Raw genomic sequence first — 19899 nt, forward strand, 5'->3', positions numbered from 1 at the left:
AAAGGCTTCCCTGTTTGAAAACAATAGACGATGCCCATGCTGCTAGAGGCGGAAAAGGCATCTGGACCCTCTGGATGGTGGCATCAGCATCATGGCATTCACTGGCATTCTTTTTTTTTTTTTTTTCCAGCATTTAAGAATTGTTGCAAAAAAAAAAATAGAATGATTGAAGGAAATTTGCACGGACCTGATAGAAAACTAAAGTGATGGTGTCTTTTTCTGATGTGATGGAATTGACGGTTCGGATGTGTCGCGCTCAGGATGTCGCTGTTTAACGTCAAAGCAATTTTCTCTCTCTCGAAATGCCGTTGCCGAGAACTAGTTACCCTGTTCTTTCCTGTGTCTTTCCTCCTTTTGAGGATGGAGCATATTTCTGCATACTGGATAGTATGCAGAAATATAGAGATATATAGTTATATGGAATTAGGGATTTAGTTATTTATGAGCTTGTATGTTTTTACATGGACTAGACTATCCGCCAACATTCTGGTTAGATTTAGAGAGGGCTACAGTTAAAGCGCAAAATGATATGCTCACATATTTTACTCCCTTGATGCTGCTTCCTTTTTTATTTGCTTCTATTTGGTCTTTATTGTAGCTGATGGATGCAGCATTTGTGCCCAAGATGATGTAACACTCTAGTTGAAATGATTAACAGTAATCAATAATAATAACAATTCCTTAGAAATTGTTTTAACAACTGCAATACCCAGTTCTGCCAGATGCCAATTCCGGCTGACCATTAGTGGCTGAAATAGGGTTTGTCATTTGTGGAGGAATTTTTATTGTTATTATTACATTATTATTACACAATTACAAATGTTATTACAAATAACAGGGGCAAAGTTCGATTTTACAGAGAACTCTTTCGGGCGACTGGGTGCGTAGCTAGGCGGCGCCAGTGGTCATGTGACAGCGCTTGTGTGTGAGGTGTTGGAGAACTCTCACTGCCTGGTCGGTGAGGTTGGCCTGCGTCGCTATCAGGACCAAAACCCAGAGTATTAAAGGTGTTTATTCGGCAGAGTAAAGGGAAAAATACGGATGCGCTTCAAAACCGTGTTTTCCGCCATTCTAGTTTTACCTCTGAAGAAACCAGCCCTGTGTACGGAGAAAATGCCGTGCCTATCCCGAGGCGAGCCATGTGATTCGCTGTGGCCTTCAGGAACACCTGAGAACCGTTTTAACAAAGGAGAACATGAACACTATCGGTGCCGGGAAAGCATACATTGAGTGTTTACGCTAATGGTCCTTTTATGAGCTCGGAAAAAACGGCGATAACGGCGAAAGCAGTCGCCCCATTTGTGGGCAGGGAAGTGAGATCTCCCGAGAGAGAGGAGCCGGAAGTAGTCACCAAAGAAAACATACGCCCCTTAGCATTTAGGCATCACTCGGTTGTGAAGTTATATCATTCACGAACTTTGACCGTTTGCATCTTCCCTCACCGAGCTGTGGGGGGAGATTCAGGACAGAAAAATAGTGAAGGAAAATTGTGTTGTTGTTTTGTTTTTTCTTCCTGGTGTGTGTATTTGCTGCCCCCTGGGTAGAAGAGAGAAAACGCGGCCAGACAGTCCTGCCAAGGGAAATCATTTCACATAGGGCTGGAATACCCGCAGCAGTGCCACACCTAGCACAACGCACACACACACACACACACACACACACGCACCACAAAAATACATGTTTTTTTTTTCGTTGCAGGATTTAAAACTTGTTGAAAGCTAATGAGCAATGCAGGTTGAGCCGGAGACAGGTTGGGGTCACATTCACACATAAATCAACACCGAGATTTTAAACATATCACAGCAGTGTTTTTTTGGCGGCGGCGGCGGCAGCGGCGGTGAGCGTCCTCCATAAGTTAAGTCTCTGTGAGCACATCCACCCACTCTGTGATACACGTGTCACAGAGTGGGGTTGATGATGTGATGGTTGCGGCAGCGATCACCCAGAGGCGGCTGATCGCTGCCGCAACCATCACTCTTCAACGCCCCAGATGTGGTGCATTTAAATGAACCAGACACAACCACTACCACCGATACCTGTATGGAGCTACTGTTATGTTACCGTGTGTGTGTGTGTGTGTGTGTGTGTGAGACCCTTTACTAATACTGGGTAGGGCCTCTCTTTGCTCCAAAACATATTCCTTGGAGATTCTGCTCCATGTTGACGTGATTGCATCACAAAATTCCTGCGGATTTGTCAGCTGCACGTTCACGCTGCGAACCTCCTGTTCGCGTGGTCTTCTGCTGTTGTAGCCCGTCCGCCCTCAACGCGCCGCGCGTGCCGGGATGCGTTCCCGCTCACCACAGCTCCACGGTGTGGAGCGGCGGTTCGGCGTTACCTGAGTCACCGTCACCTTTCCGTCAGCTCCGACCGGACCGGCCAGTCTCCGTTGACGCCGCTCGTCAACGAGGTGCTTCCGTTCACAGACCTGCTGCTCTGCCGATGTGTTTTTGCTTTTTTTTTTATTCAAGCACCATTCTGAGTGAATCCGAGAGACCGTTGTGCGTGACACTCCCAGAATCAGAAATACTCAAACCAGACGGTCCGGCAAGATCAACAATCATGCCGCGGTCGAAAACACTGAGACCACATTTTGTTCCCCGTTCGGATAATTGATGTGAACATGAACTGAAGCTGCTGATCAGTGTCTACATGATGGTTTGCATTGTACGGCTGCCACACGATTGGCTGATTAGATATTTGCATGAGTGAGTAGGTGTACAGGTGTTCCTAAGAAAGTTCACATTCAGTTAAGTGTGTGTGTGTGTGTGTGTGTGTGTGTGTGTGTGTGTGTGTGTGTGTGTGTGTGTGTGTGTGTGTGTGTGTGTGTGTGTGTATGTATGTATATATATACTGTATATATGTATGTGTATAAAATAAAAAAGGAATGAGAAATATAATTTTCCTAAAATAAATTGCAATGAACAGTGAACCTTAAAAATGTCCAAAAAACAATAAGAATTAAAAAAAAAAAAAAAATCACATTTTGAGCATATGATGATTTTGAATTAGATTTTTGATTTTGACTCCTTCGCTGTTTCTGTTCCCCTCCCTATATCTCTCCCTCGTTCTCCTCCATTGTTTCAGGTGTGACTCAGAGAACCGTTACCTTGGTAACCCCCTCCGTGGAACCTGTTATTGTAAGTACCCCGCTCCCACTACACACCACCTGAGTCTGGCCCACCTCGGTAGCCTTTGCACACACACACACACACACACTATAACACATATAGGTATTGGTGGCTAATGGGGGCATCCAGACAAACCTTGAAAACAACATTAGGTGGGATAATGTGGATTAGCACTATGACATTTTCTCAATCATGAGAGTATGACGACAACATTATGAGGACAATATTATATCGATTTTGAGGACACTGAATGGGAAAATCTAGACACAAACTTTAAAAACAACCACAAGTACTCCTCACTTAATGTCCGAGTTGGTGGATAAGCGAGGACCCGTGTTATTTCACGGTAAGGGGGGGTGGCTGGTACATATAGTGTATAAAGTGTAAATAGTGTATATAGTATATGTAGTATATAAAGTGTATATAGTGTTATTTCACGGTATGGGGGCGTTGCCATTGTGAACGCTCGTGTAGTGAATACTGGCAGACTGCTGGAACGAGAATGAGAACGGTGATGAGATGTATAGACTATATATAGTATATACAGTGTATATAGTTTATATAATATATATAGTGTATACAGTTTATATAGTATATATAGTGTATATAGTATATATAGTGTATATAGTATACATAGTATATATAGTATATATAGTAAATATATATAGAGGGTGATGCGCAATGAGATGCTTGACGCTGAGACGCCGCGGTGTTGTGTAAGTCCGAACGGCGGACCTGAAGTTGGGATTATCTAGACCTAAAACAGCACTTTGACATTTTTCACATTGTTTTGACATTTGCACATCAAATATTTAAACATTTTAAGATATAACTGGGACATAATTATGAGAACAATATTACTGCATATGTGACGCACCACATGCTGACCCGGCGCATTTCGGGGCAGCCTACTTTGGCTAGACATGAAAAACGTCAGAAATTCCTTTTCTCGTCCAAAATGAGATTATAGTTATTATACTTATTTCCAAACCTGAGTTTGATTTCTAAATATTTAAACATCAAGGCTACTTGATCCATCAGCATTACACAGGGGAAAAAAAAGTTACTCACCCACTCGCAAAACAGCGTAATCGGTGATCTGACGGTTCCCTCTCGTCCAAACATGCAGATCAAGATCATCCTTCCATAAACCAAGTGATCAGAATGTGTCAAGATGTCAGAATTCGAACCCATTCTGATAAAATGAGGTTATAAACTAACCCGGACAACACCGGGTTCATTTATAACTTTGCCTGGTACAAAAAAAAGGTTGCGCTGACACTGGCTCAAGGAACACAAAGAAGAAGCACCGACGTCACTTCCGTACGCAATGTTTTAAGGAAACAACAATAAATAAACAGCAGAAGAAACAAATTTCCCTTCTCCGTGAAAAGCTCATCTTCATGTTGTTATGGATTATGAGAAGAGGGTGGCAGAAGCTCTGCATTATGTCGCCGAACTGACAGCGAGAGGCGGCGCAGTGGGGTGCTCCCAGAAACCAACTATTCCCAGAATGCAGATGGCTGTCAGGATCCCGCTATTTGCATTCTGGAAATTGCTGTCCTTTGGTGATTTTGGTGGTTTTCATGCGCGCAATCTGAAATCTGCCACTTTCTTAAAACTATCAATGTTATAAAACAGTAAAGGCAGGGAATGGGAATGTTTATAAGTTACAGAATAATAGAGGGGTCATACTAGTATAGTGAGAATGAATGTACTATGAAAAAAATGAACTTAATTTAAAATTCAACGATTAACTTGAATTATGCATTTTCCAATATTATTATAATATTTTTCAGAAAAACACATTCAACATTATCTTATTGAAGGAGTACAGCATTATCCAAATGTAACCATTTAAAGCGCTAATTTTGTTTCTCAATGTCTATTTTGTTCTGCAAAAGTCTGGAAATGCTTCTAAAACTTTAAAGCCAGATTCCTCAGAACTTCTCTTTGCAACACATCCTAATGTAACCAGGACCGCCTGCTTTTAAGAGGATATGCTTCCTTTCATCTGAAACCCACAGTAAGACAATAATCTTGGCAGATCAAGCCAATTACCAGATGGCGCTGAAAGATTAAAGGAGCAAGATGCAGTCACCTCTTTTTTCCTGGAACCTGCTGGGAATAGCCGGGAACACCAGCGCAAATGGCTGGTTCAGCAACTACGGGCCATTTGCCACAGGAGATTTACATAACCCGAACTCTGTGTTTTCCTAAGAGCCAAATTGGATAAAACTAATGTCTAAATTGACGTCTAACACCCCTAATATTCCCCTATAGGTAATTTTGCGAAGAAAAAAAATATTTGTGACTGGGACTGAAATTAAAACTGTGGAGGTGAAATGTGGTTGATCAGTTGTCTTATTTGCGGAGCTTGGACACTCCCTAGCGGCCACCGGGGGTGTTACCCCGAACCCGCATTGCTTTCGTGTATAACCCGTTCTTCTCATTTATTTCAAGATTTATTGTTTTGCTGTGTGGTTTTATCTTGTTGCATTTTAAAGATGTAATCGTTATGTGTACGGTTCTATCTTCTATGTCAAGATTCATTTGACAAACACAAATGTAATACCGGTATTAAATCGTTGAACGAGATGGATTGCAAAATTGTGATTAATAGATAGGGCTTTGAACGCACCACCGGGTAGAGGAACGCCCCTCCTCCCCGACGGAAAACCTTGGCCTCGACCAATGGCCTTTGAAGGAGGTCACTTCTGTTTCCGTCTTTGAAGGAAGTATAAACGCTGCGATGGCATGTGTCCCACCAGTTCTTTTTTTCCCCAGGGACTCGCTCTATCGCGACCACTTCATTGACTTTCCGCTCTACTTTTGAAACCACGTTTTACCCGCCACGACTTTGCCAAGTTGTAGAAGATCCTCAGAGACCCTTTTATACTTTAAACCTCCCGTCTTGTACCTCAACCGGTGCAGAGCAATACGCATGCTAAACCTCCCGTCAAGCCTTGCTGATAAACCCTTGGTTTATTGATACCTTTTTGGCGTAGTGTGACTACGCGACCCGCTAAGTGGACCATTTTTGGACGAGCCACTTAACCTGCGTTGAACAAGCGCATCGCATCCTCCGAAGCCGCCGACGAGCCACCAATCCACCAATCCACCACACGCCAAGTCCCGGAAAAGCCCCGGTCGAACAACATTTGCTGCACCTTGCCGTGTGCTGGACTCTTAGCTGCTAACGGTTACTTCCTTTGCTCTCCACCTTAGAGTGTACGCGGTTTTCCTTTATGGAGCGAGAGAGCTGAGTGTGAATCCCACCCTCTTTATGTCTGAAAAAGTATAATGTAGTGTTGAAGCACTGTGTTGTGTTAGGGCGCCACCGTGCACCATTTTGCCTGCTAAAACAGCGTCGGAATACGCTATAATTATTTTATGGCCTGGTTGACGAGTATTTTAACAGCAATGCCGTGCCAGTATTAAAACTACTATCGTCCTGGACAACATTTGCTTGTTGCATTGTACCAAGAGTAAGATTTGCTGCCCGAGCCATCGATTAGCCTCGCTAACTGGCTGATAGCAATCGCATCTGCGGTGGAGTAAAATACCCCAGATCGCCCGATGTCAGCCACCAACCCACACCTGTAAGGACACGAAAATTCCTCTGAAATTTGAATCCAGAGTTTAACCGGTGCGCGTGGACAGCTTCTTTGTTTAAACGGGACAGTGACCTTGTGGGCTACTAGCTGGCATTTTGTGTTTACACCGGCTCCACCGGAAATAGTGGGACGGCTCTGCCACGACCCGACATCGCCCCTTGTGCTTTTGGATAAATAACTCACTCTGCGATTAAGCGAAATACCGCCACCAATGAACACCGCCCCCTGGCGGAGATGAGTGGTAGTATCCTCCTAATGCTGAAAGTAATGCAAAATGCCTCTCTCTAGTGTGGTAAACTGATAGGACCCGCTTTTGTCAGTCTGGGTACTCGACAGCGCCCTCCGGCAGTGGACTCAGAAATTCGAATTTAATGTGTTTTAGAGTTTTAAAGCTGTGAAAGTGCTTTAAAGTGATGAATTAAAACTCTGCAGCATTCATTTGGTTCAATCCAACCAGCCAATTTTATGACCAGGTGGTTCCAACTGCTGCATTAACCCATGGAGAGACTATTATTTGATCATCTCAATTCCCCAGCAAAATTACAGGTTTTGAATATCAAAATGTTATGATTTACCATCTTTACCTAATTGAATTTTTTTAGGAGTATTGTGACTTTATTAAATTTAATCGATTAGGTTGTGCGCTGATGGCGGTATTGGAGCTGGAATATACAGTTCCTTCCCCCGACCACCATCACTGCGAGAGTGGAGAAAACATATGAGGAGAAATGTGCCAAACTAAAGGCCAGTGGCTCGTGGACACCTCTCACCGCCGAGTCATATGTGACCATCACCTGTCATTACGTGGGTGAGGGGTGGGAAATGAAGGCTGCAGTCCTGGTAACAGAGTATACAGTATGTGAGAGACACACAACAGAAAACAATGCTGACCATCTCCGAACTGCTGCTGAGGGTTGGGCAGCGGTGGAGATGATCACAGATTATGTCCATGGCAATGCCAACAATACGGTCCTTGCAAACTAACAACCTCAAGAATCAGTGCCGTGTTTTGCCCGCCCCCTACAGCTTGCCATTAATGATTGCTTTCAGAGTGCTAGCATGACCCCTATGGTCACTGCCTGCAGCAGATTGGGGTCACACTTCCACTCCAACAATTGCTTTAAAAAGAAAGCAAGACCTACAGGACCTGCCCAAATACAAGCTTAAACAGTATTGTCGCACCCACTGGAACTCCATCAACTACATGCTGGACCGGCTTGCCGAACAGTGGGCAGTGACAGCCACTCTCTCGGACAGAAGTGTGACCAAGCTTTTGCAAGAACCCTTTAGCTGACAGACGAGATGTGGCAGGCAATTGAGGACATCTTACCCGCACTGAAAGTGCACTACCAAGCTCTTTGTAGTGAAACTCATGTGGCCACCCACATACTAGAGAGGGACAAGCTAAAGCACTGCCTTTTGAGGAAGGGGGTTGTGCTACAAATGCAAAGAAAACTATATGTATCACTGGAACACCTATTGTGGTTGGAGGCCGTGGTGTATGCCAGAACCCGGCCCACGGATCAGGAACAGATAGGGGACCTTCACCATCAACTAATCGAAGCCCAGTATCATGATGAACGGTACCAAAGGAAGAAAACCAAAGGAATCCAAGCCCACAGGCCTCACTGACGTACCCCGTGGACCACACACCGCGCTCATACCATGAAACCCGAACCGGCCTAGGAAATACTGCCCCCGGTCCGCAACGTGAATCCGTCCCTAATCTGGACAAGCTTGCCTTAAACATATCACGTTTCAAGTCCAACCCCACAGGGAGCCAGGACCCTGAGGCCTACCTGCGTGACATTGAGTCATATCTGGAAAGATATCATAGACACCACCACATACAACAGAATCTACTTAATTAAGTAAAGTTAAAGTTGTGACATCAGCAGCTTCATTGAACGCCACAACATCAGAGACAACTATGGGCTCCTCTACGAGGCACAAAACCCGATGTATCTGTCGGTACAACCGAAGTCAGAGACACTCGTCACCGCAGCAAAATGGCCAGAGCCAAGATAGCACATCCCCGACTTGGGCCAGCGGAAACTGGGGCAGCCCACGTTTGAAAACAAACCACCAATTCCCAGGTTCCCCAAGTGGTGAGCTCACACACAACTGATGGGACAAACCATGGAAGGGGGGGAAGAAGTTGACGCAGCCGCCCGTTAGAAGACCCCAGTGATCAAATTGAAGAAACCAGTGATCCCGACACAAATCTCATCAGACCCCGTTAGATGAAGAGGCGAAGAAGAACAATAACAGGCCAGACATGGGACCAAAGCACACTAGTGCTTTGTACAGAGCATGGCTCCGTGACCAAGATCTCCAGAAAATCGAATAATAGTTCTAAGCATACAGAGAGAGAAAAACTAAAACCAACCCCATCGTCTTGATGACTATAAGGTCCAAAACCTCTCCCCAATGCGCACCGCCTAGCCAGGCTGACATGGTGGTAGAGCAAAGACATTGGGGAAACCCCAATGAATCCAAAACCACACCACTCCAGGGTCAGAATCCACCGCCCAGACTGGTGCATCGGAATACCCTGACCCCAGGAAGGAGGAGACAGTATGTCCGAGCGCAGCCCTGGCAGTGCAGTTAGACTTGAGAGAATCTTCCAACGAGAATCCCTTAATCATTCAGGGGGGTCCGACATGCCAACAGTTCTTGGGCCAACTTATCCAGAAAGGCGTCAAGCATAAACTATAACTGCCGTCGATTCCTGAAGGAGAGCTGACACACGAAGCCTTCCTTGACACAGCTGCGGATGTCACCCTGATGTTGTTCGACCTGTTCAAAGATCTGCAGTCGCGGTATGAAGATCCAATAAGGAGCCGGAGCTGCAGACCTGTGCACTCGAAATCCAACCATTATACCTCAAGGCGCATCACCTTGAGAGAAAAAGCCTTGATTGAGTTCACAATCGGACCCATGAAATGCACCCACCTGGTGTATGTGTCCATGGTGGGCCACATTCCCTTGCCTATCTGTAAAGAACTCCTTAGCGGATTTGAGCCACTGATGGACTTCAGGCAATTGAGGTGTTCAACAGGTAAAACCCCCATCCCCACACACACTCAGGCGAGGCCCTTGTCATGGCCATCTGCTCCTGGGCTTATTCAAACTAGCCCACTCTCTATAATAAACTGGTGTGTCTACAACCCCGTTGTCTGTGTCTCTGTGCCGGAGGTCCCTGAATTATGCCACTTGGGTGGCGTGTGGATGGCAAAACTGGCACATGAGGATTTGGCACAAGTCCGCCAGCCTCTGCCCATTACTCCCCTCACATGCATGAGAGCCAATGCTACGCCCTTGAGGCCAATATCGCGGCACGCGATGCCCCGACGGATCAACCACCAGTTATGAAGGTTGATCCGTCACGGACGGTACACTCATTTCTTATTAATGCTGGTATGTATTCAGGTGTGTCCTTTCAAAGTACTCTATATACAGTACACTGATCATCCACAACATTAAAACCACTGACAGGTGAAGTGAATCACATTGCTCGTCTTGTTCCAACGGCACTTGTCAAGGGGTGAGATATATAAGGCAGCAAGTGAACAGTCAGTTCTTTAAGTAAATGTGTTGGAAGCAGGAAAAATGGGCAATTGCAAGGATCTGAGCCACTTTGACAAGGGCCAAATTGTGATGGCTAGACGACTGGTTCAGAGCATCTCCAAAACTGCAGGTCTTGTTGGGTGTTCCCAGTATGCAGTGGTTAGTACCTACCAAAAGTTGGCCAAGGAAGGACAACCAGTAAAAACCAGCGACAGGGTCATGGGCGCCCAGTGCTCATTGATGCACGCGGGGAGCAAAGGATAACCCGTCTGGTCCAATCTGCTTGAAAAAAAAAAAAATTCTGTTGTGTCTCTATTATTTGTAAGTAAGTTAAATGTAAGATCGCTGTCAATTCTAATTCCTAATGTGCTCCACTTACATCTCCTGATGCTTATGTCGATGGTTTCATTTGAGAAACCAATCACTAATATTTAAAAGTGAATAATTGACCATTTTGCACATTCGACTGGCTTCACTGGGCTTCTGTGTTCCCACTCCTAAGTTCTATCAGTTTAGCAGCACCCCGAACGCCCAATGAATGTGTGAAATGTACAAAACAAAAGAAACGGCACTGAAGATGAAAATTAAAACTCACTTTTGTTCCTCGTACTCAGTACTCCGTGTGATACAACTTCTGACCTTCTCTTTGCTCTTTAATATGGAAAAATGACATTAGATTTAGAGTTGGAAAAAAAATGGAGTTTCTTTCTTTCGGGGGCACAGAAGAGATGAGCGAGAAAGAGAAAGAGGGGGGGGGGGGGAGAGAGAGAGAGGGAGAGAGAGTTTCCAGATGCCACAGATTTAGATAATTTCTCACAAATTTCTGCATTTTCCCTTAAAAGGAGAAGACGGAGGAGTCCGCAACTCAAAAACACATGTAGCAGATTCATGCTCGTGTACGCACACACAGACACACACACACACACACACACACACACACACACACACACACACACACACACACATACACATACACGCACACACACGCACACACACCCACATGCTGGCTCTTGAATCCATTGAGCAGCACTCAGGTCCAGTCCTGTTCATGTCAATAGCTCTCTTGGTGGAGTGGTGCTGGTGCTTTTCAACGAGAGAGCAGAACGTTCAGGGAGACGGGAGCGGTCACTTCAAACAAATTTGATCACATGCAATTTATTCGGGGGAAGATTGCACGTCTACAAAGACATGTTGCAAAGGTTTTAATCTGATCCGACTCGGCTCTGTCATAGTTTTTTCCAAAGCTGAAGAACACAAGTATTATAATAGCATAATATTTATTGTACTATTATAATAAATGTGATAATATTATTAGTTGTACTATAATATAATACATATTACATTATGATAACAATATTATTATTTTTTTATTCTATTTTAATATTAAATTAATAAATACATATTATTCAATATGAAAATGCTGATTATATTATTAAGTATCCTATTCTTTTTGTATTTATTATAATATTTAAATGGAAAACCATGAAAAAGCCGAGTCAGATCAGATTCTAACCCCGCCAGAATCCATCTACTGTGTATGGTGCACACCAGGAGTGTTGTTTCAGGACTTTTTAATAAGTAAAAAAAGTCAACGTTTGTGTTTGTTTATGGAATAAATAGTAGTTCCTGCGTCATAACTCAGTGGTCAAGGCACTAGGTGGCACCAGCGCTGTGCCCTTTTCCATGCCAGCTGCTAAACACACACACACACACACACACACACACACACTGGAAATCGCTCTGGCACCCGCTGAAGTGGTGTGTATCTGGTCTGTTTGGTGACAAACTGTACCACGATTAATCTGGCATTAAGTTGACTCTGCTTGATTAAGACCGAACACAGACATCCACTGACGTGCAAACACACACACACACGCACGCACACACACACACACACACACACACACACACACACACACACACACACACACACACACACACACACACACACACACACACACACACACACACACACACACACACACACACACACACACACACACACACACACGCACACACACACACACACACAGAGGCGAGTATTATAAATGGCTGGATTTTAAAAGCCATATTTCCTGTGTGCTGGGAACATCAGACAAGGCTGAGATAGGGACCGGAGGTAAATATTATCCCCCCCCTCCCTCCTTTATCTGTATTCGGCATAAATCAGAAACAATTTTCAAAGAGGGATCCGACGTCTTACCCTGGGATTTAAACATATTTCAAAGTGTTGCAAATAACTTGCACTCTACTGCTGCTGCACCACCTGTAGCACAGTGAAACGTGAGGGGATGATGATGTGTTTTCACATGGCTGACATCTGAGTGTGTAATCAGAATGTGAGCAGAGCCGCACTGACAGATAGTTAGTGCCAGTCTGTATCTCCGAGAAGCTTCCAGTTAGAGTGCAACGACAATAAGCCTTCATGGTGTCTCACACCAAATGATGTCTTTTCTTAATGCGGGTCTTTACTTTGATTGGCAAGGCCGCTAAGAGGATGCTTCGTTGTTGGTTTCTGCATAAAAAAGAAAAAAAGGGAAATGACTGAAAATTGCCGTTAAAGGAATGTAACAGCGCATTATGTAATAACACCTTCTGTAATAACTTGTAAAAATACGTATCTTGCCATTTTTATAATGTTGTTCATGATTTACTTTTAGGTTGGTTTTTCTGTTTTATTCTCTTTTTGTTGGATCATTTTTAAATCTCTCATTTTCTTCCTATCGTCTCGTTATTTAATTAGGTTTAGTGCTTATTGCCATTTTCCCCTTTCAATTTGAATTCTAAGTACTTTTATTACTTCCATTATTATTGCCTATTTTTGATGTTCGCTGTTGTGACACCAGAATTGAATGACCTCTCTCTACTTTGTAATGAGCATTAAACTAAATAACCTGGTACCCAACGCAGTAGCCATGACGTATCAAAATAGCAAAACCTATTAGGTATTGTGTTCAAGATGTTTATGACAAAATGTGGTAAGTTATTATAAATGGGGGTATTATTACATAATGAAGGTCACATTGAGTACATAGCTACTACAAATTTGTGACAAAAGTTATTACAGAAGGGGGTCAAGATAGACTTAATGGCATATTCACACTGATTGTATCTACAAATGGAGGGACATATCTGGTTATATATATTTGCTATTATATATATAATATAATATATTTTGTCCGTCACTGTTCAGTTTGCTCAGATTGTAGTCGGTTCCCACAATTGTCTCCAATTATTTCATCAAATTCCTTCTTGCTCATTATTTAACAAAGCTAAATCAAGTTCACATTCTTAAGCTGATAATAAATGATTTGTCTATTTCCAAAATGAACTGTGACGACAATGAAAATTCGGTGACGATTGAAGCTCTCTCCCTGAGTGGGAAAAGCAGACTCGGACGCGGACTCATTCACCCGTTCGGACGGTCTCCAGACGTGAGGCAACAGCCGACTACCGTCCCACACGAGTTCAAAGTCAGGAGCCCCACTAGGTGCCAAATGGTCAACGGGTCGGGAAAAAGAGGATCGGGGCACAAGCCTTGAACCGGTCAGGGGTGAACGTGAGGTTCACCAGCCAAAGCAAAGAGCTCCTTGAGGGCAAAGAGCTGAGCGTCGAGACAGATTCCGTCCCTCTGTGCTCGTCATGTTCTTTTGACAGGAAGGAACCGTTTCGGACACGGGCTGTCAGTCACACGGTGCTTAGGACTTCCTTCGGAGCTTCTTGTGCCCTCGTTCATCTGATATTATGATTCCCTGTGAGTCATAATACCTCTTTCTAGTGGAGGGACTGGTGGGAGGTAATTGCTACGGAGCCTCACACCCCTGGGACGAGTCTTTCAAGGGAAGGGAGAGCGCTTCACTTGAAGGAGTTAACTTTGCCATCACGCTCAATGAACTAAGTCAATTGTTAAGCGATATGTTAGGAGATCTTCCTGTACTTTTAGAATGGTGACTTACTGTACTTAGCTTGCATTCAATTTGGCCTAAGAATGGTGGTTTTGCCCCCCATGTAGGAAAATTGTAAAATTGGCCATCTGAAGTCTCCCAGGTCTCTCAGTGTTATACGCTCCCCAGTGAATGTATGTACGCGTCCAGCCTGCTCGCAGCTAGCTCTCTAAGCTAACTTTGCGGGAACTGGGAATGAGCAATGAGCAATCCGCTGGCTCAGTTAACACTGCGGCGTGGAGAACCAGCGGCCCTGCTGCGACGCTGCTATTTAATGAGTTTGCCCCCAGTCAAAGCTGACTGTCTAGTATCTATGAGCGCGTCCTTAAACAAACCGGCGTCGCATTCCATCACAGTCAGCTACGAGGGACGTCTAATTAGGGGGCGGCCATCGAGTGTGTCCCACCAGCTCCGAAAAAGAGAAAGTGGCCAGCGATCGGTCAAATTAGCAGCTCGCACCCATCCAAGTTCATCGCAAGTCGCCGTCCAGGGACACGGCGCAGCCCGACGCTAATGAATACCGCTTTGATATGCACCGACAAGCCTCGCAATCTCAATTAGGGGACGATTAGACAGGAGAGGGAAGTCGGAGGGCACGTGCACACTGCATCACGTCTCCTCCTGATATCTGTTAGCTCCTGTGGTGTCTGGTCAGGCTGGAAAATGCTCATTATGGTCTTTCAGTGGTATTTTATCTCGAAGACATTGTGGTCTGTGATCTATGACTTAAGAGTTTTATTTGCTATTCTTTGTATTGTATCATATCTAATATATATATTTTTTAAATCTTTATGTCAAACAATATATACATATATATATATATATATACATATGTTGATACACTGTCCAATGGCGGAGTCATTCCACAGCGGCCACGTTGCAGTGCTCAGCCGTCCAAACAGTTCCTGGCCTGCGGCGCCTCATTAGTCCAGGATCAGGCGTCAGACCCAGAAACCTCAATATTTGCTGACAGGCATTGTTCCCGGACGCCTAACGGGTACCGTTTAATTGCCACTATCAGGCCAAAGCCTTGCTCTGGGTGTAAATAATACAGCTCATAGACAAACTATTCCAAGTATTTTCCACTGGTTAAGCGAAATATTCCCCGCATGCTCGGCTGTACGTGACAGTTCATTAGAAGGGAAAACACAACAACATATGTAGGTTGCAAAAGAAACACGGGGAGAGGAGGAGCAGTGGAATCCAGCCCCTCGGAAGCGCCCGCATTAGCTTTCCAAGGATACATCGCCCTCTATTCAAGTCCGGTGAAAGGATTTGTTCCCCCTTCCCTGTGTTTATTGGGTCCGAGCTATCTTGTTTTATCACCGAACCGCACCGCACCGACCGCCACCTTATCTGTTCTCTTCCCCTCCATCAGGCGGGTGTTGCAAATGGGAAATAATGAGATGTTAACAAGCATTAAATGAACCCCCCCCCCCCCCCCCCCCCCCCCGCGCAACCAATTCCAATAATGTAACACGATGGGGGGCGGGGGGGGGGTTGTCGATGCCTTTTTGGGTGCTACCTGTCTCTTTCATAATTGTTCCATTGGTGAGACGTTACATGCATAGCCGTGTAATTAGGATTATTATTATTATTTTTTCTATATTTGAAATTGCGGCCGCCTTCCTAACAGCTGCAGAATACCATTTATTCCAACGCAAGCGGAAGACAGATTCTGTTTTGGTTTTTTTTATTCTCTGCGTCTCTTTATCAGTGGTAAAATAATCTCTGTTCAAGGGCACATGGTGTTTGAACAGCTTCCTATACAGGTTCCTCTCATCGCCACGGTAGTCGTGACACATGTCCATTTTGTCGGGAGTGGTGAGGCTTCAGATGTTTGGCGACAGAAGAAGTGACCAACGTGTGAACTCGAAGCTGACGAGCGGCCGCGCGACGCCACCGCACGCTGTCTGACACTTCTACCCGAAAGGTTTCGCAAACAACCAGACAAACGGCCGGATATCGGAACAGCATTCAGCTATGGCAGAGGGAGAATAAAATGGGAGGAATTTGCCGGAAAGAGCTCCCATACACGTCAACAGAAGGTTCTGCGGTTTCGGAAGGAGAGTAAAAATGAACCAAGATTAACCCGGTTTGCTAGAAATCCGCGGAAAGTTCCAGTCGGTACAAAAAAAAAGAAAAAGAAAAGGAAACAATGTCGGTGTCAATTTGTCCTGACATTTGTCATTTGGAATTTGTGCTTTATAATTTCATGTGACGGCGGATGAGAAGAGACTAGTCCTGAAAAATAACACTGGAAACCATCGCTTCCTTAACGCTTTAATTAGCATGTTCGCCCAGTGCTGCCACTACTGGCTGGCACTGGTATTGCAACCAAATATATATACTGTGTGTATATATATATATATGTATAATTTATATTTGGTTGCAATACCAGTGCCAGCCAGTGCTGCCATCACTGGCATTGCAACCATATAACCATATCTATAATTTTTTTTTAACTATGTGGTAAACAACTACCCCATGTCAGCTAGCAGCAGTCGACTTATGGTATTAGGGTCGACTAGTCTCTGCAACCTCTAATGTGCAACCACGCCTACACCAAAAGTAATCAACATCAATCACAAAGTAAGCAAACGCACAGCGCATACACACAAACACACACACACACACACACACACACACACACACACACACACACTCTGGCAGCTTCACAAAATGTAGGAAACCACAACGCTCTGAAGTTGAACTGAAGACCCTTATGGGATAAACAAGTCAGCAGCAGTGCCTTCCTTCCAGGGAGGAAGACGGAGGGAGATGGGGGGGGGGGGGGAGAATCTTCTTTGATCTGATGCTATCTGTTATTTGGGCCAACTTTCCGTGAAGGCTGAACAAAACAGTAGTGTGTCAGACATAATTTGCTTTCGTCTCGGTGACGCCTAAAGAGTGCTGAGATAAAGAGGAGTTGATGCTTCTCAGTCGGAGGAATATTTGCTCCAAAGCCATGCTCATGGGAGAGCTGTTTACTCTTTAATGGGGAACTTACATCACTGTTCCTGGGCTTCCTCGCGAGCTGCAGTGGCTGCACATTCATGTTCATTTCTCTTCATTTTTTTCTTTTTGTATTTATTAATTCATTTCGAGAGAAAATTGCGGAGATTTTAAAGTCCACGGCGTTATTTCGGTTTGCACGTGGGATGCAGCGGTGGAAATCACTTGGCGCGGCAGGGGAGTCCGGACCGCCCCTTCCTGGGAAAAAGTCGTCACCCCTAATGATAATAATATACGATCATGACGCGTGCGCATCGGGGGCGTGGAGAACGAGCCATCGGGTGCGCGAGTCGCGCCTCGTCTCCCTCCCCAACGCCGGGTTTTTATCTTCGATAGGAGCCTATTTTATTTGACTCCGTTTCCCTGTGGATCAAAACAACAACGGTGCGTAATGGCGACGGCGTCTAACTCCTGCGCTGACTAAAGGGAGGACGAGGTCACCCGGAGTGACTTCCTGCCGTCCGGGCAGATGTTGGGCGACAGGGGATCCCGCCGCCCCCATTGTCCACCCGACAAAGAGCCCTTCCCAGCCTCCCGAAAAATGTCATTAAAATCTCCCTCCCAACATTATTATTATTATTATTATTATTATTATTACTATTATTATCAAGCTGCGCTCTCATGTTCCATTTATTGCTCCCATCTGCCCGTCTGTTTGTGCTTTGACAGTGACTTCAATTAGGGGGGGCGGTATGATACACATTTAAATAAAGTGTTTTTTCTGGGTTTTAACACTGGATCGGGTCCAGTCCAAACAAGCCGCTCGGAGGTGCATTTAGCAGCCAGAAAGCGTGGGGTTATGCACCGTGCTGACAGAGTGAAACTAATCTCTCCCGCTCCCTCTCTCTCCCTACCCCCCCCCCCCCCCCGCCCCCCCCCCTCTATCTCTTCCCCTCCCTCCCGCTCTATCCCCCCCCTCTCCGTTGCCTAGACAACCTGTTGATAGATTACCAGTTCACCTTCAGCCTGCTCCAGGAGGATGATCAGTACTACACGGCCATCAACTTCATGGCTACACCTGAGCAGGTGACTCACTTGTTGCATCATGTTTTTCTCGCATTTTGATTAGATTTATTTTTATTATTATTATTTTTTTTCCCGTCCCTTCAGCCTCCACTCTTCTGTTTTTCCTTCTCATCCAGACCAACAAGAACCTGGACATGTCCATCAACGCCTCCAACAACTTCAACCTGAACATCACCTGGTCCTTAAGTTCCACTGGTAAAATGTCTTTTTTTTTTCATTTTTTTTTTTCATTATTAACGTCTGAATTTGGCTTTTGATCATTTGAACGGTTGGATGAAAGAGGTGCGTCTCATGACACCAATTAAATAATCTTTGTCTTGTCTAAACTGAAGTGTGGTGATGATAACTTGTCTGTTCTTGACTGCAGGGACTTCAATTGCTTGACAAAACAAACTAAAAAAAAAACCACATTGGAAGCTGTTTTGAATCCAAAACAGCTGAATCCAAGCACCGGGACATTTACACACACACACGCCTGCACACACACACACACATACACACGCACGCACGCACGCACACACACGCACACACACACACACACACACACACACAAACAAAATCTCTGTGATTTCAATTAAGATTAAAGCACTTCCACAGCTGCAATATCTTACAGGCCCCGGAGCCTCTTCAGTTTAGCTTCACTTGATAGGAGACCAAAGTGTTTCGAGGTATCTCTGCATTGGCATAAGTACCGACGGTGCAGCCGCACCGGGGCCCAGTGGCCCCCGCACGGGGATGAGCGTTGAGCAAGTGGAACAAATATCAATGTCAATATTTACACCTAAAAAGGACATCTTTCTATAGATATGGATATTTTAATAATACTGTATAATACCAGATGGATAAGGGATACCGAGGGAGCGCTCAGGTGCAGTCTGCGCCCGTGTCTCCCTCTCCATGCGCAATGCAGCGGGGGAGATCGGGGCACATTCACCATCATGTGAAGCTACTGTATCTCCATGTATTATGTCAGTGTAACCATTCTGTTCTATTCGACTCCAAACGCCTCTATGTCCTGTCCCCCTGGTCCAGCTGGAACCATCTCCGGCGAGGAGATGCCCATCATCGCCAGGACCAACATCAAGGAGCACCGCGACAGCTTCTCCTGCGAGAAGTTCAACTTCCGACACTACCACAACATCACCTTCTACATCTACGTCTCCAACTTCAGCTGGCCCATCAAAATCCAGGTCAGAGACCAGGCAGTAGAATTTACTATTATACATTACTTAAATACGGATCACGGCACTCCATTGCTGCTTCATTTCCTTTTATCGCAAACGGTGGCAATTAATTTATGGCAAACGTCGCCCTGGACAATCAACTGGCCGTCAGTTCTGGAATGGTTCTAAGGGAGATTTGTGGTAAAATGTAATCTGAAGCTTCTGAGAATTGTTACAGATACAACAAAGTGTGAGTTTGAGGTTTTTATTTATTCCATATTGGTATCATTAGGGTTGTTTTCTCCTTTGTTAACCTCGGTGTTTATCCTTGTACTGTACTCATACGGTTTATGGCATTATGTGGTGAGTGATGATGATGATGATGATGATGATGATGGTGGTGACAATAGGGGTAATGATGACATCATTGTTG

General features: G+C 44.8%; 1 protein-coding gene across 1 annotated transcript in view; it reads left to right on the forward strand.

The window, feature by feature from the left end:
- LOC307242450 (attractin-like protein 1) overlaps nt 1-19899 on the forward strand; it is a 258960-nt gene that overhangs the window by 117355 nt on the left and 121706 nt on the right. Inside the window, exons 22-25 of the mRNA XM_080016946.1 lie at nt 3088-3140; nt 18209-18303; nt 18420-18498; nt 19336-19493. Of these exons, the coding sequence (XP_079873072.1) occupies nt 3088-3140; nt 18209-18303; nt 18420-18498; nt 19336-19493 (385 nt within the window). The remainder of the gene's footprint in view (nt 1-3087; nt 3141-18208; nt 18304-18419; nt 18499-19335; nt 19494-19899) is intronic.

This window comes from Zeus faber (assembly GCF_960531495.2).
Source record: "Zeus faber genome assembly, chromosome: 16".
Taxonomy (NCBI): domain Eukaryota; kingdom Metazoa; phylum Chordata; class Actinopteri; order Zeiformes; family Zeidae; genus Zeus; species Zeus faber.